A 17,437-nucleotide genomic window follows, 5' to 3' on the forward strand; every position below is an offset into this window, starting at 1 on the left:
CCCTAAACTCTGTGGGACACAAGACAAAAACATCGTGAATATGGCAAAGACATTTAGAACAAAGTAGGGGACAGACAAGTGGGAGCAAAGCAAGACATAGCTGAAGCAAAAGTAACCAGAATGTTTTATATACATATATAAAGTTGTCAAAGAAGAAAACCTATCAATAAAGGCAAAATAAGGTGGAGAACACCTAAGAAAGTCATCCAATGTCTACTCCTGGTCTCCAAACGCATGTACACATGTATGTGTATACATACAAGAAGAGAAAAGATAAAAAAACTTGAAATGAATTCTTGGCATTCATCATACTGAAAAATATAATCTCCCAAAGTTCTAATTAGCTAGGCTTATTTTTCTGATGTATAATGACTATGCCAAATATGAATGAGGGAGAAAAGATATTAAGTAAAAATACCTATGAATCAAAAATTTCAAACTTTATTCCTGGGACTGGGAAGATGGGACTGCCATTCTTCCAGAAGACCCAAGTTCAGTGCCCGGCACCCACACTGGGTAGCTCCCAATTGCCTGTAACTTCAAGGGCAGTTCAAGGGCATCTAGTGCTTTCACATGGCCTCTATGGGTAACTGCACATATGTGCATACACTCACAGACACTTAAATAACATAAAATTTATTCTTGTCAGTACCATCACTTTTCTTTGCCATAAAATAGCAAATATTAATTGTATGAATGATAAAACTAAATCCTGTCTTAAATATTGTCCAGTATAGTAGACATAGAAGACTAAAAATATTTGTTTTCGATCTTATCATTTTGTGCTGGAGGTGGGAAGGAGGCATCTTTAGTTTTGTCAGACACAAACCCATCATACACAAACGTTCCAAACAATTCTACAAACCTCCCTCCCTCACTCTTCCCATACACTCCTTGTGGACAGCTGCATTTCCAAGCAATCTCCTAGAACAGTTTGAGAAGTGACCCAGCCCACATGCTTACACATGGAATCTACTCTTCCCTAAGTCTTAAATCCTTGGTAATTTCTAGAAGCAGCTACATTACTATTTGAAAAAAAGAGTTCCACTAGTAATAATGAAGTTCAAAATCAAATCCTGATTAAACATCATTATTAAACTGGTAATTGTTAAGTATAAATTCTATCAATAGTCATAGAAATCAAAACACTAGTTTATAATTGTTGTTTAAAATGCCACAAAATAGTTTCTAATTCACTAATGCAACATTATTTCCAATATACAAAGCCGTAGTCAGACATAAATGAAAAGCAATACCCAATACCTTGAAAGACCTTCTAGGGCCTCTTCTGTTTTGATGATTTTCTTCAACTCTAAATATCTTCTGAGTAATGCCATCGTTTCTCTGCATAGTATAGTTCTGAACAAAAAATATTAATATGGGTTAATAATACCTTAAAGGTTACTTTAAAAACTAGTCTCACCAATTAAGACATATGTTTGAAGACCCCAAATCAGGGAGCATGGAGCTTACATACTTCTTCTCTCATATGACCCATGCTAGTTTGTGAGGGGCCAGTTTCATTCATGCCTGTGAGAAGTGTAAAAAAAAAAACACTTTGTATAACAAAATGGTTAACTTTTAGAAAGTGGATTATAAATCTAGCATTTACTTATGTATGCTACTTGGAAAGGAAAAAAACATTGCCAGCAGGACTTGGTAAAGGTTGTCTATTAGCCAAGAAAAACACAAACTCTCCATACTGCCAGTAGGCAAGTTACCCTAATCAACCAAAGGTTGCAATACCTTGGGAAGACCCAGAAATAAGAGAAAGAACTACAGTACAATCTAACTACAGAGAACTTGAGTCCTCTAGCATGAACAATTAAGATGGTATTCATTATCCAGTTTCCAATTTCTAAAATCTATATAATAGTCTTATTACCTTCTACTTAATCCATTTTTGTGGAGTCTGGCCAGAGGAGGATTGTACTATACAGCTGTTGACATGGCTCCTAATTATCTCCATCAATGATGCTTGTCTTTGTGGGCATGATCTAGTAGCTTGCTTCTTGTAATAACCATACAGTAAAGTAATGGGATATTACTTCTAAAACTAGGTTACAAACTAACTGACTTCCATCATTTAGTCATCACCTACAGAAGAGCTGTTGGATATTATAGATATTATAGATTCATCATCTATTCTATAAGCGAATCTTTAAGATAGAGAGATTAGTCGTTTTGTGGGGGTAGAAACATGGAATAATTAAACAGGCATGAGAGCTCTTACTGGATAATGACAATATCCTATTCCGGCATAGTGGCACAAGCCTGGAAACCAAGCACTTAGTGGGTGAAGGCAGGAGGGTTGTAAATTTGAGACTAGCCTGGGGTGTATAACAAGTTGCACTGCTTAGCCTGAGCAACAAAGTGAAATCCTGTCTTAAGCCCAACAACTGGACAACGGTGAGGACTACAACACATCTTGAAGAATTACTAAAAATCACCAAATTATATACCTGAAATGAACTTTATAGTGTGCAAATCATATTTTAATGAAGTTGTTACCAAAAGATCTTTAGAAAATTAGTACTATAATAAAAGAAATTTCTACTAAAACAAGAGATAAGTTTTCTTGATCATAAAATCTTTTAAGCCTCAACACTGTTATAACACAATGAAGTTACAACCACTTTGAAAAGTATGGAAATATTTATAATGTACAAAAATTAAAAACTTGAAACTCCAATCTTACTATGTAAGGTTTCTGAATAAATTTTCTAAAATTTGATTTTATAAAATGTGAAGGTTTTTGAAATCCATCAGCACGAATTGTCTTCACCTTTGAAAAACTGGGACACTGATGATTCCTAATAAAGGGAAAGAAAGAATCTTGTTACTTTAACCAGTTAAAGATACATACTCCAGATACATAGCACAATAGTAAAATTTCAATGATCTGTCACTACTAAAACTATAAATGATAGTTATTAAGACTGATGTTTTCAGCAAACATTGTTTTACTAAGCTGGAAGTTAGCAATAGAGCAAAAACAACATTCCTTGTACTAGGAGTCTCAATCTGACTCTCAATGAAGAACAGGACTCCTGGAGGCTATAGCTGACACATGGAAGAATTGTTCCCCCTCAGGAAAAAGCATCCCTGACTCCCCTGCCCCCACTTACTGAGATTCTTGGCAGACGCATCAATGGCTTATGACCCAGCCCATTTATCAGAGGTAAGGTAGAAAACTAGAACATGGTCACCTACTGCCAAGGCTATGGGCTCTCATACTGCAAAGGACAGGCTCCCACCTTCTGACAACATGAGAGATCTTGAGGTCACAACAGGCTCTTCCAAGTCTGCTTGGTAAAAAGATCCTGGAAGCCTCATTTCTACAGCTCTTGGCAATGTCTTTCCTTGTCATATCCTACATCTCCCCACAACATTTTTTGGGGGGGGTTTCGAGACAGGGTTTCTCCATAGCTTTTTGGTTCCTATCCTGAAACTAGCTCTTGTAGACCAGGCTGGCCTCGAACTCACAGAGATCCGCCTGCCTCTGCCTCCCGAGTGCTGGGATTAAAGGCGTGCGCCACCACCGCCCAGCCTTCCCCACAACATTTTTAAGACCTTTCCTATGTCTTTGGCAGGTCCCATTTCCTAGGGAGCCAACTGCCCTGCTTTAGCCTCTCCCATGAATTTTGTATGGGTTAAAAATCAGTCTTCATGATTTCCTGTGTCCGTTTTGCCCTGACTCTTTATGGCCTTACTACCTGGTTTCCTCCAATCTCCCCAACACATATATTGAACTTTAAATAATTAACTGTGTATAGCTAGTTCCCAGCACATACCATGATCTTTCCTGCTTCCACAACTTTGTACCTGCAATTCCTTCTGTGATCACTTCCTTCCATTTAGATTAACTTCAAAGTTTGGCTCCATTTGTAGCCTTGTCCAAAAATTTTCCTAAACTCCTCTGAGGAGGAATAGACAACCCTACTGTGACACATACAGCATTAGAGGTCCTAACACCTATCTTTCCTGCTGTAGCTACTGCTTATATCTCTGTGTTTAATGGAATAAGTTTTCAATACTACTGGTTTATTTGTGTTCTCATCACTGACCCCAGAACCTGACACAAAATAGAACTTCAGGATCTATGAAATGTTCAGAAACCTGCCATCCTGATAAAATGTGATATGGTACTAAGTCAAAATAGCAGTGTGTAACTACAAAGCTATACATTGAGAATACATTAAAAAGCACACATACTTGCCTATAAAAAAGATAAAGGTCAAAAATAGACTAAATATTCGAAGTGCTCATTTCTATTTGGCAAAATTACAAATGCCTTATGCTATAAAAATCCTTATTGCAAAACATATCCAATGAAGGAATACTGGTTGAACATCCCTAATACAAAAATCTGAAATGTTACAAAATCTGAAGCCTTCTGAGCACCAACATGAAGAAAAATTCTACACCTGACCATGTAAGACAAAACATAGTCAAAACAAAGGCACATTAAAATACTGTATAGAATTTCCTTCTGAAAATGAATGAAAGAACATAAATAAATTTCATGTTTAGTTAAGGGCCCCCTACCCACAAGAGTTGAGTATATATATGTAAGTATTCCAAATAATCTAAAATCTGAATCATTTCTAGTCACAATCATTTCCAGTAACAGACTGTAGTATCTAGAATATATAAAGAACTATTAACATGCTACTATATTTTATTACTGTGTGTATGTGAGTCAGAACACACATGTGGAGGTCAGGGAAAAATATGTATGTCTCAGGTTGTCAGGTTTGGTAAAAAAAAAGTGCCTTCCCTACTGAACCATCTCACTGGCCTAGAGAATAGTAAAGAGCTCTTATCCAGGTGTAGTATCATGCCATTAATCCTAGCACTCAGGAGGCAGAGTAGATAGATCTCTATGAGTTTGAGGACAGCATGAGCTACAATAGTGAGTTCTAGACCAGCCAGGGCTTTATGGTGAGACCCTGTTTCAAACAAAAACAACCCTCCTAACTATTATACCTCAGCAATAAAGACTTTGATTATAAAATGGGCAAAGGATTTAGACAAAATTTCTCTACATAAGATATATAAATGGCCAAAAAGCATATGAAAAATGTTTATCATTAGTCATCAGGGAAATGTCAATCAAAAACACAGTGAGATGCTATGTTACACTCACTGGAACAGAAAGGTTACAATAAATAGATTGCTACTTGTGTGTACCTAACAGCATGCCTTCAAACAGGCAAAAGGTGGAAAACCACAAATAGCTATAAGAAACGAACAATCAGGTAAATACAACGTAGAATATCCACCAGCCTTAAAATGAAGTTTTTAAGAAAAAAAAAACCATTGACATATGACACAGCATAGATGAAACTTAAAAGCACTATGAAAGTGAAATCAGTCATAAAATGAAATGGTTTTGTCTATAATTCCTACAGCTGCAGCCACAGTAATCCTTTTAAAATTTAGAGATCATATCTTTTCTTTAGTTAGAACACCAAATGTTTTTAATTTCACTCACTGTAAAATAGTCTTTATGTCCTTCAAAGTCCTTTATGAAATCATCTAGGCCTCATCTAGTGACTTTTAACCTTTTGTATACTTTTACATATCTCTAAGTTTATATAGGTGCAGGCACACATGTGTAACAGCACGTATATGAAAGTCAGCTAGTGACCTGAGGAGTCATTCTTTACCTTTCATCTTGGGAGACCAGGTCTCTTATTTACTGTTGCTCTTTCAGGCTAGTCCACAGGCCGCCAGTTCTTATTTTGTATCTGTCTCCCATCTCCCAGTAGAATTACAAGAGGATTATTGTGGAGACCTAAATCTAGGTCGGCCTTGTTCAGCATGTGCTTTGCCCACTGAGCTATCTCCCCACTCTCCCTCCCTTCTTTCTACTCTACTACAACCCGACTAGACATAATTCTAGTCCTTAGCCAAGAAAAAAAACATGCTTTTGCCTTAACATCTTTGCATTTGGTTCCCTGTTTTGAAGTACTATACTCCCAGGTATGATGTAGCTGGCTGACTCTTTCAATCAATTCACATGTCCACTAAAATTGCAAAACTGTATTACACGAATTCCTGTGAATTTCCACTTCTACCTTAGTTTTTAACCTACCATTGCAATGACATTTTCTTTCTCCTACCATCAAGTTCCAAGTGCCAGGAAGTCAAGAGTTTTGTGTAGTTTTCATGGTATCCACAAAACATAAAAATGTAACTTTACAACAAGGAATTATGTATCACCTGTATATGGAAAGCCCTCGATGAAGTTCACACTTAGTTTAGTATACACCGTCTTTCCCCATAAGTTCCCTACTGAAAAATAAGGTTTTGGTAGCTTCGTGGCCTCTTGGAGTTCAGTGCTACAATTTTTAAACTTTTTGTTTACACATGGCCCATACCTATATAATACATCTCAATTTGCATTGCAGAGGATTTAGTAACTCTGGTTAGAAGGAGAAATCATGTGCCAGAAGACTTGGAGACATCATAAGGTCTGGAGACATCAAGGTAAGATATTCATTATTGAGAAGTCAAGAGAGAACAGCAAGGTCTTATACATTGTTTGGAATGTCAAAGAATTAAGTTTGTTGGTAAAAGATCCCAAGACATTAAGGAATAGTAATCCAGATAGAAATGCCTTACAGCTATTGCTTTGTCAAGTCTTTACACATTTAGCAAATATGGACTGAGCTCAAGGCAATGGAATATATTGGTGAACAAATACAGAGAGCCTTCATATAACTTACATTTTAATGGGAATACCATAGGAGGAAATCACTAAATCCTATGATTTTTTTAATATTTATTTATTATGTATACAATATTCTGTCTGTGTGTATGCCTGAAGGCAGAAGAGGGCACCAGACCCCATTACAGATGGTTGTGAGCCACCATGTGGTTGCTGGGAATTGAACTCAGGACCTTTGGAAGAGCAGGCAATGCTCTTAACCTCTGAGCCATTTCTCCAGCCCTAAAACCTATGATTTATGACATTATGTTTTATCTGAATTTCTCTACAAACTACATACTGAAATTGGCAAACTTTATTTCTAAGATAAAAGGATAAATTTTACTTTAGTAAGGAAACTGAACTGAGTCAAAGATGAACAGTTCATCATTTAAAACTTTAAAATTTTATGTATATTTACACTGTGTGTGTTTGTATAGGCATGTATAATCATGTGTAAGTGTGTGTATGCCTCTGCTATAATCTACAAAATCAGGTCAGAGAACTACATGTGGATTCAGCTCTCTTCTTCCACATGGGTTCCAGAAATTGAACTCAAATTGTTGGGCTTAACAGCAGGCATGTTTACCCAATGGGCAATCTCACCAGATCTGGTATCATTTTAAAAAGAAAAAGAAAAAAGGAAAAAAAGAACCTCACAGGTAATGGTAAAGACATGAACGACTTGAACCTCTCCATTGCTATTAGAGTGTAAAATGATATAGTCATTTTGAAAAACAGTTTGGTAATAATCATCTAACTCCTCAATTCTACATGTAGGTATATGCTTAATAAAAATGAAGACAGGACCACACAGAAACTTGCACACAAAATATTCACAACACTATTTATTCACAATTATCAAAAAGTAAAAACAAAAGACCATCAACCGATAAATGGATAAACAACAAATGATACATCCATACAATGTAGCATTATTTAGCAATAAAAGAAATCTTTGTGCTATAGTATGGATAAACTTGTAATACATGCTACATAAAATAAGAAGTCACGAAATGCCAGACATATTACTGCATTTATATGAAATGCCAAAAATAGGCAATCCATAGAATGTGTAACAGTGGTTTTCCAGGGAAGGGAAAATGAAAAAATCGGGAGGGGGTGTTCCACAGTTAGGTACACTGCTTTCTTCTGGAGTGACAAAATATTTCTGAGATAAGTGGTTCTTTTTTTGTTTGTTTGTTTGTTTTTTGTTTTTCGAGACAGGGTTTCTCTGTAGCTTTGGAGCCTGTCCTGGCACTAGCTCTTGTAGACCAGGCTGGCTTGCCTGGAACTCACAGAGGTCCACCTGCCTCTGCCTCCCAAGTGCTTGGATTAAAGGTGTATTAAAGGTGTATGCCACCACCACCCTACGAGATAAGTGGTTTTTTTTGTTTTTTTTGGTTTTTTGAGACAGAGTTTCTCTGAGTAGCCCTGGCTGTCCTGGAACTAGCTCTTGTAGACCAGGCTGGCCTCGAACTCACAAAGATCCACCTGCCTCTGCCTCCCGAGATCTGGGATTAAAGGTGTGGGCCACCACCACCTGGCCGAGATAAGTGGTTCTTATACAACTCTGTGACTATAGTAAAAACAACTCAAATTGCTTACTTACAAAGGGTGAATTTTATGGCAAAAAAATACTGAATTTTTAAAAAAATTATCATGTTTCACGCTACAACAGTCCTCAAAGCTAACATTAACAAGCTTAATGAAAACCAGCTACGTTTTACCTAATCCTGATCACCATTATGAGGTAAGCACAAATCCCATTCCTATTTTCACAGATGAGGAAACAAAGGCTAGATAACCTACCCCAAGTCATTCACATAGCTAGGGTTCCTAGAGCTGGGCACTGAACCCAAACAGATTCAAGTTCTAATCATCTCAAAGGGTAAAGATAAGTCTTGGAGCATTTATGATATGGTTATCATCGCAAACGTTTTTTTAAAAAATCAACTTCTTGGTACACTGTGTTTCTAATGCTTTCTCAGCCAAGAAAAAACACAACAGACAGCTTGTCAGTAAAAACAAGGTAATACCATGTGCTAAGCAAACATATTAGGAAATTTTCCATATTCCAATTGTTTTATATACCAAAATACACAGTTTCACTATCTTTTAATCAGTCTCAAACTTACTATCAAAACCAAGTCCAGTTAAAACAAACTTCATGTATTTTGAGTATGGCTACTTAGGTTTAGAGTTGATTTAAAAGTCTGGTCAAATATTTAAATGTTTTAAGAGTTGACACTAAGGATCATGTAAAAGAATTATCATTATTTCTTTCTATTCAAATCCCTGCTTCTGAGAGATTCAAACTGATTAAGGACTCTTGACCAAACTAGAAATTGTCTCATTCAATTATTCCTCATAATCATTAAGGGGGTCACATAGTTGCCATAGGTTCTACTAGTTCTCAGAACTAGAGGTAGACTGGGGCCAATTTAGATGACTAAAGACTCCTGCAAAGAAGTGTGATAGAAGACTCCTGCAAAGAAAACATGATATGATGATGATCTCTTTGCTGTACATGACATAACTTCAAAGATGCCAGTGACTTAATAGTATAGCTCTCCCTGCATAATAAGCTGGTCTCATCATTATAGTATGGAGAGATTCCTAAAGATTCATAAAATTTGTTGACAGTTTGTAAATGGGCAGAGTCAATGAGATTCAAATTGAGGTCTTCCTCTGCTGTTTCTTTTTATTGTTTGTTTTGTTTAGTTTTGGAGACAGGATCTCACTATGATCACCTCTGCCTCCACAGTGCTAGGACTAAAGGTATGCGCCACCACTCCCGACTTTTTCCACCTGTTCTACTATGCCTGCCTACTTCATAGACCCAAGAAGAGTTCCCAAACAGAACTGTATTGACCTCAAAATTTTGTAGTTATTCAAACTAAGTCAGAATATAAAGGCCCAAGCCTATTAGTTTTAATCCGCTTGAGCTGAACAGTCTATATAAAGTTGGTCCTGGCTCCTGGTAACACTCAAACAACTATTATACTCTCTTCTTTAGACTTAGGAAGACCTTAAATATTCACCCTCCCCATTGTTTTTGATGTTTAAATCAAACTTCATGGAATAACCAAAGAATAATTTTAATAAACATAAAACAGATCTGAGAACTTAAATCCCTAGACTAACATTAATCATACAAAAATATAAAAACTGCTGAAACCAAAAGCTCCCTGATAACAGGATATTTTTCATTTACTGATTACCTCTCTGTAGGACTAGTCATATGAAAAATGTTCTCGTCTTCATTCTGTAATTGCTCTTTTCTCCTTCTTTCAATGTCATGTCGCAGGTCATTTGGCTCTATTACTTTGACCAGAGTCTGAGGGATTTTGACAGAATATAAACCAATTACATTTCTAATAAGAATCTTAATTAAAAGTCCTTAATAATTTTATACTCATCCTGATAGTGGTAATATAAACTGATATAAATGCTTTGAGACACAATTGACATTAGTCAGAAAAGTTCTTAATTTTGAACTAGGAATCCTATTTCTGGGATTATATCCCAAAGAAAAGGTTGCCTCTTTAAAAATATTTAAAATAACAAAAAAGGAGCAACTTAAATGTAAAAATAATTTAAAGAAAAGAACTATGAATTAAATTATGGTTAAATAAATAAAACAAAACTATACAGTCACTAAAATCAATAAATGATATATCAAAGTCAATATGAAAAACATTAGTGAAAAAAATTTAAAACTTAAAAACCATGATTGTAAAAGGCCATGGGGGGAATTTAGAACTTTAACATAAAAGTGATAGTATGGATTATGAAAAAAGCATATTGAATTGCATCTGATAGACTGTTAAAATGTATCACATTATAACTACAGGAATTATGGATTTTTTTAAGTCTTCAAATTTCCTATAAGTTGATTACAAAGACAATTAGAAATGTCCTTAAAATATCATTCAATAAACTATCTGTATTAACAAAAACTTTGTAAGTAAAAAATTACTTAAACAGTCTACCAAAAATACATTAAAATCTCTTCACTATAGAAACATTCTCAAAGGAAAGCTTAACAATTCATTTAGAATTTGACAACCTGGTTAGTCTCAACAGTCTTTCTAATCAGTATAACAGAAGGTCAGAAGGAGAGTGTTGGGTAGGAGCCACATACATGATAATATAGAAATTTAGAATTATTTTCGTTATTTTGCTAGTTTATAATCCACAGAATAGTTCTTAAATTCTACAACAAACAGAAGGGCGGCACCAAATGCCATAGTTCCTTTGTATTTCTTTCACATACAATTAAAAATATATATTCCATGTGCCAGATTTAGAAAAATGGCTATCAATCATATTTTCTGTAAGCTTTACACTGAGGAGACTGGGGATGAGTATTAAATATAATTTTTAAATCAATTTTTCAAAGTAGCTATCCTTAATAATCTCAAAAAAAATGTGTTTTGGTATTCTTACTCTACCTGGGCTGCAATCATTCACTTTGAGAACTTTTTCAATTTTAGATTCATGGATATCAGCCTTTCTTCATACATCTTTAACTCCTTTCTGGATCTTGTCACAAACCTTTTGCTGCTAATATACCAATAATAACTGTATTCACTTACCTCATCTGGTTCATATACCATAGTCTGCTTATTCTGAAGATCGGCCAAAGACATATCTATTCTCCTAAAATAATAAAGAGATATAGTTAAATAATTATGCTAATTATGTTATGCACTGATACCTTGATTGTTTTACTACAGAATAGATTTGAAATAAAACCAGTGGGTCTTGGAAAAAGCAGAACAAACCTGCTGTCAGGTAAGTTTTCATTTATTTTGTTTGTTTAAGACAGGGTCTTTCTAATATAGTCCTGGCTGTTCTGAAACTTACTGCCTTAAACTCAGATATCTGCCTGCCTCTGTCTCCCAAGTGTTGGGATTAAAGTCATGCACCACCACCATGCCCTGCTAGGTTTTCACCATATGGCAAAGTACTAGTCTATACATATCCTATGGACCACATTATAGGGAAGTTTTGGTGGTTCTCTAATCACTATTAACAGTGACCTCAAACTGTATTTTGGTGACACACAACATTCTAACACTGATTCATCTTAGCAATCCACACAGGGTATACGATATGCTTGGACAAGTGTCAGCAAAAGGCATTCTTTCATCCTCAACAATCATTTGTGACCACTTAAAGTAACCGATTCCAATGGCTTGACATCTATTCTGAGGTTTATTCTCATGAGGTAAATGGAAAGAAAGTAATCATTACCTGTGAAATTCTGGATCTGAATTCAATTTCATTTCATTGAAATCTGCATCATGTCTGTTTTGTATTCTTGAGAAACGCTCGTTTAAAGTAACATTAGATGGTGCAAAACAACTTGCTGCAAAAGGAAAGAAATAGTTCCATGACAACATGAAACTAATTGCCATTTAAAAAGATTACAGAAAGCTTAAGATCAAGAAGGGGCCATTAAAATGTATCCAAATTGTTCCTCATGGAATAAAAACAAGACCCAAACTTTATTTGCTTTATTAAGTTGGAATGCTCATGGTTTTCTAAAACCAAAGAATTTTTAAAAACTTGACTTATAAATTGAAGGATTTTTTTTCCTATCTGCCATGATTACTTTCTTGTCTACAAGAATGACATTATCAAAGTAACAATCATTCTGGCCCATAGTAAGATGAGACTCTATCCAGAATGTAAGAAAGACACTCTATAGTTCAACAGCAGTGAAAATTACATCAATTAGCAATAAAATTAAAATAATCTTTGAACAAATACTGGAAGTTCTGTTTAAATATCAGAGTGCCTTCCAACACCACTTCACTTTTACATTAACTTTAATTCACAAAGACATTCTAAAATTAGCTCTGCAGCAAGTTCTTAATAGTATAGAAAAGAATACACTTAATCGGCCCAATGCTATGCAAGCAACCTTCTCTAATTCACTAGTCCTGTTCTGGGACACTCCATTTTTTTTCTGTAAAATACTACCATACTTCCTGAAAACTATATTTTCTTTGGGTAAAAAGAGATTGAGCTGAGAGAAAAAACTGTTCCCAACAAGCTGTATACTTCAGTCACGCGAGTACTGGGAACCTGAGGCCTCTTCAAGAGCTGCTAATACTCTTAACTGCTGAGCTATCTCTTCAGCACCAATAATTATTCTAAAAATATGTTTCATGAAGGTACAAATGAAAGCAAATAAAATTTTGACATACTTAAAAGTCTCTTGTCTAGAATATCTATAATTTAAGCTGCACTACTAGGGAAAGTAGTTTTATAACACTGCTTTTCCAATTAGTGGAAATTTATCAGAAACAAAACTTTAATGCAAATCTTTAAAGCCCTAATGAACTCTTTGATGTCACACACACACACAAAATGAAATCTTCCACTGATCACACAGGAACCAGCTTATGGTAAAAAGTGCTAGGAAGGCCCTGGGGGTGGGTTGATAATATCATAAAATAACCTAACTTCTGGATTATCTGGAATTTATACCTGTTTTTATTGCTTCTTCCTCCTTTGTTAGGTTCTCAATATGCCTGTTGTTTGGAGCAGGCTGATCTTTTACTAACTAATGATTTGCAGTCCACTAGCATTTGAAGCAGAAACTTATTGAAAATACTAAAAAAAAAAACCTATGCTTGAATGAATGTCTGGTACTCTTTCCAACAGATTTCCTAACTCAAAATGGAATATTATTAAAGTATTTGTGTCTTGTGAAAAGTTAGTGCATTATTTTTGTGCTATACATAATGTTTGGGCAAAATCTACCAACCTTTAACTTCATGGATTAGTGTGATGATTTCCTGAGCAAACTCTTCTGCAGGTTTGTCTTCAGGGTTCTGAGGTGAGTTGAGATGGTGAAATACTGGATGAAAATTGTCAGCTTTTCTGCCCACAGCAACCAAATCATGTGATAGCTGCCTCTCTGCAGAGTATCTAGAAGTGGACCTAAAATAATTTGAGATGTTTAATTAAATTTGAAACTGTTTAGATAAGGATGGAATTTGCTAAAATTAAGATAGCTAAACATTAAAAATATATTTATTCTGTCATAATTTAGGCATAAAAGTACATGCTATAAAACTAATAAACCACAAGTAGAAGATAAATATAGATAAAAGGTCCTGAGCTCTTTCAAATCACAATTCTAAGTGAATTTTTCCTTCAAACATACAAGGCATTAAGTCACCTAATATACAAGAAATAATCACACTATTTTTATTCTTCAATATTGTCAAAACATTGTAATCAGCCACTCTGAACCACTACTATACTTTCTATACATGAAAAGCTATTATTAAAACTAAAAACCTGACTTAATAAAAATTCTCCCTCACTATAAACAATGAGAAGCTTAGAATAGTGTTTTGAAACTAAATCTATTAAGAAATTAACTGTTTGATAGCAAGATGACTCAGCAGTAAAAGAATCTGCCATGCAAGCCTCATGACCTGAGTTTGATCCCTAGAACTCATGGTGGAAGGAGAGAAACAACTCCCTAAAACTGTGCTCTCTCTGTTATGTCCACACCTGCCATGGAACATATGTGCCAACATTCACGTATGCACATGCAAGCACACACACACACACATGCATGCTCAGGCACACAAAAATTATAGCCTCATTCCCTCATATTGGATAATAATCTAGTCAGTTAAATTCAGTCATGTTGAAACCACAGTAAGAATCATACATCAAGTTATCTGTCTCCTGGGATCCCAAAAAGACATAAAAAAAAGACATTTCCACTTCTAAAATCTAACTTTTATCCTTTATAAAATAAGGACCTGCTAAGATTCCTTCTTGCTAAAAGATTCTATGAACGTCAAAAGCAACAAGGAACAGTCTAAGAAGCTGCATAAAGAATAGATTCTGGCCTGGTATGGTGGTAGCACACACCTTTAATCCCCAGTACTTGGGAGACAAAAGCAGACTGATCTCTCTGAGTCTGAGGTCAGCCTGGTCTACAAAGAGTGTTCTAGGAGAACCAGGACTACATAGTAAGACCTTGTCTCAAAAAACAAACACGCAAACAAAAAGAATAGAAGCTGAACTCTCCTATGACTGGATTAAAAAAAAAAACACCTGGCAGTATAAAAACATCTAACTTCATAAAGAGAAATAAGTCCTTGAAATGCCCTAAACCTAAGAATTATCTGGAGATAAGCTATGGGAACCAGAAAACACACCTATTACTAGCTACAGAACTTTTCCTCATTACAGGACTTTGGGGAAAAATCTTGGTAATTTCTTGAACACTCAATGTAATCTAACCAACAATACAAATCCCATCTTGGAAACTGAAAATTAAGGTGGAAAAAATCTATTAATAAATATTTAAAAATGCTAATACCTAAATGTGTTCCTCTTGTTCACATCTACTTGAACAGAAAGTGATTTCTTCTTGACAAATGAATATCGTTTCTCTTCATGCTTTGGGCTTGCATCAGGTTGTTTACTAGAAGAGGCACTCTCTTTTCTGCAATCTTCTTTATTTATTTTTTCCTTCCATTTGTCATTGCAAGGCCCCAAATCAGCTTCCTTTATATTTGTATTAGTATAGGAAATGCAGTCTTTCTTGTATAGTTGAAAGGGCCCATTGACCTGATCATTTTCATTCTCTCTTCCTCTTGCAGTACTGAAACAATCTGACTCTCTATTTCCAGAAACTTTCAGAGAACTGTATTTTCTGTCTTCTTCCTTCAAGTACTTCTGAAATCTCTCATCAGGAAAGTCCTGCTCACTGTCTGAAAGCTTATGATGTTTGTGACGGTAGTCATAAGATACTCTGGTTGCTGAAATCAGCTCTGGGTATTCTCTCTCAGTGTATCTATGGCTTTGTGATCCGTAGCTCCACTCTTCATCCTTCTCTTGAAAAGGTACAAAAGAATGCTCAGGCTTCCACTTTGAGATTCTGGCCGGCTCTCTAGTTTCATACCTTGCTGCATCTGTAGGTCTTTTTGGTGTGTAGTCATACTTTCTGAAATCATGATCCTCAGGATACCTGTGTTGACATAAAAAAGTTTATATTCGCAATATACTGAAGTAAAAAATTTCAATGCGTAGAATATTGAGCAATCTGACCTTAAAACACAGCATTGCAATGACAAGATATAAGACCTCATGCCAACTTATAAAAACACATGAAGTTAAAGAGTAACATCTTTTAAAAACATTCTCGCTTTAGCTGGGCATGGAGGCACATAACTTTAATCCCACCACCTTGGAGATAAAGGCATATCTCTGAGTTCAAGACTAGTCTGGTCTACAGAGTGAGTTCCAGGACAGTCGGGGCTACACAGAGAAACACTGTCTCAAACACCAAAAAGAAAAGAAAAACATATTCTAGCTATTAGCATGAATTACTTCAAAAGAAATAATCTTTTCGTTTGTTTGATTTTTTTTTTTTTTGGTTTTTCGAGACAGGGTTTCTCTGTGGTTTTGGAGCCTGTCCTGGAACTAGCTCTTGTAGACCAGGCTGGTCTCGAACTCACAGAGATCCGCCTGCCTCTGCCTCCCGAGTGCTGGGATTAATGTTTGTTTGATTTTTGACAGGGTTTCTCTACGCTGCTTTGGAGCGGGTTCTGGAACTGGTTCTGTAGACCAGGCTGGCCTTGAACTCACAGAAATCTGCCTGTATCTGCCTCCCAAATCCTGGGAGTAAAGACATGTGCCAACACCGCCTGGCAAAAAAGAAATATTTTCATCTTTTGAGATAAAAAAAAAGGTGATCACAGTCAACATAAAAGTAAGACTCTTTTACTTGAGGCCTTATGCCAAACTGCCCAGGCTTAATGATTTCCTGTACCTCTTCTGAAAAGGGTTCCTTGCATCAAAGTCTTCTGAGCCTCTTCTGGGTGACTGAGGATAGTTTTCTTCTTGGACCCTCTGGTGTCTCAATTCATCTTCATGCCATGTCTCTTCAAATCCAAAGGAATCTTCCAGTGACATCTGAGATGGCTTCCCTCCTCTCCCACTTCCTCTAACTCTGTGCTCTTCAGGAATAAACCTTCCTTGCATTTGGGGGGAATAGCAATCCCTTTCATGCTCTGTATAGGTTGTTGCACTTTCTGAGTATGTGGGCATATATTGAGATCTTCTGTCATCATCCCCTCTTCCAGGGTAATATTCTTGGTGAGGATTATATGTGTCAAATTTTTCTACAGACTTTATATTTGGGGAAGGTGATCTATTTTCATAAGACCGATAATAAGGATTCACACGAGGGGAAATCCTTAGTTTATTCTGTAAACGTTTCTCATCGTCCAGTCTCCAAGTAAAGGGTCTTTTTGGATCATCTCTATATTCAGGGTCATAATGCCCATGGAAATGTATTTCCTCATAGTATTCAAAATTCCTAGATTGTGGTGATAATGACCTATGTGAACAAACATAGAGAAGTTTAGTTAACTTTAAGACATTTAACTGTTTGTATAGTGTGACTTACATAAAACACTGACCTTTCCTAGAATTCCACTACTAATTCACTTGAGGTAAATCTACAAATTTGTTATATATATATATACCTGGAATTTATATATTGGGGTGAGGAGGTCTAATAACTGTTTTGTCCTACCTGACAACTGTATTCTCTTCAACAAAACTAATGTATTCAAAGAGCACATCCAACTGGGTTAAACAGATCTATCATATTGGAGGGGGACCAGATCAGCTATATAGCACAATCTTTTTTTAGAGACTACTGATAGA

The 17,437-nt window shown here is 35.8% G+C and overlaps 1 protein-coding gene across 1 annotated transcript in view; it reads right to left on the reverse strand.

The window, feature by feature from the left end:
- The window catches only part of LOC121441342 (BCLAF1 and THRAP3 family member 3-like), a 55,839-nt gene that overhangs the window by 19,763 nt on the left and 18,639 nt on the right, over positions 1-17,437 (reverse strand). Inside the window, exons 3-10 of the mRNA XM_041642474.1 lie at positions 16,536-17,105; positions 15,081-15,731; positions 13,500-13,675; positions 11,978-12,092; positions 11,317-11,380; positions 9,940-10,055; positions 2,786-2,813; positions 1,264-1,359 (exon numbers count right to left, since the gene is read on the reverse strand). Coding sequence (XP_041498408.1) covers positions 1,264-1,359; positions 2,786-2,813; positions 9,940-10,055; positions 11,317-11,380; positions 11,978-12,092; positions 13,500-13,675; positions 15,081-15,731; positions 16,536-17,105 — 1,816 coding nt within the window. The remainder of the gene's footprint in view (positions 1-1,263; positions 1,360-2,785; positions 2,814-9,939; positions 10,056-11,316; positions 11,381-11,977; positions 12,093-13,499; positions 13,676-15,080; positions 15,732-16,535; positions 17,106-17,437) is intronic.

The sequence above is a fragment of the Microtus oregoni genome, unplaced genomic scaffold, assembly GCF_018167655.1.
Source record: "Microtus oregoni isolate MIOR12 unplaced genomic scaffold, Mior012 000074F_ref0000038, whole genome shotgun sequence".
Taxonomy (NCBI): domain Eukaryota; kingdom Metazoa; phylum Chordata; class Mammalia; order Rodentia; family Cricetidae; genus Microtus; species Microtus oregoni.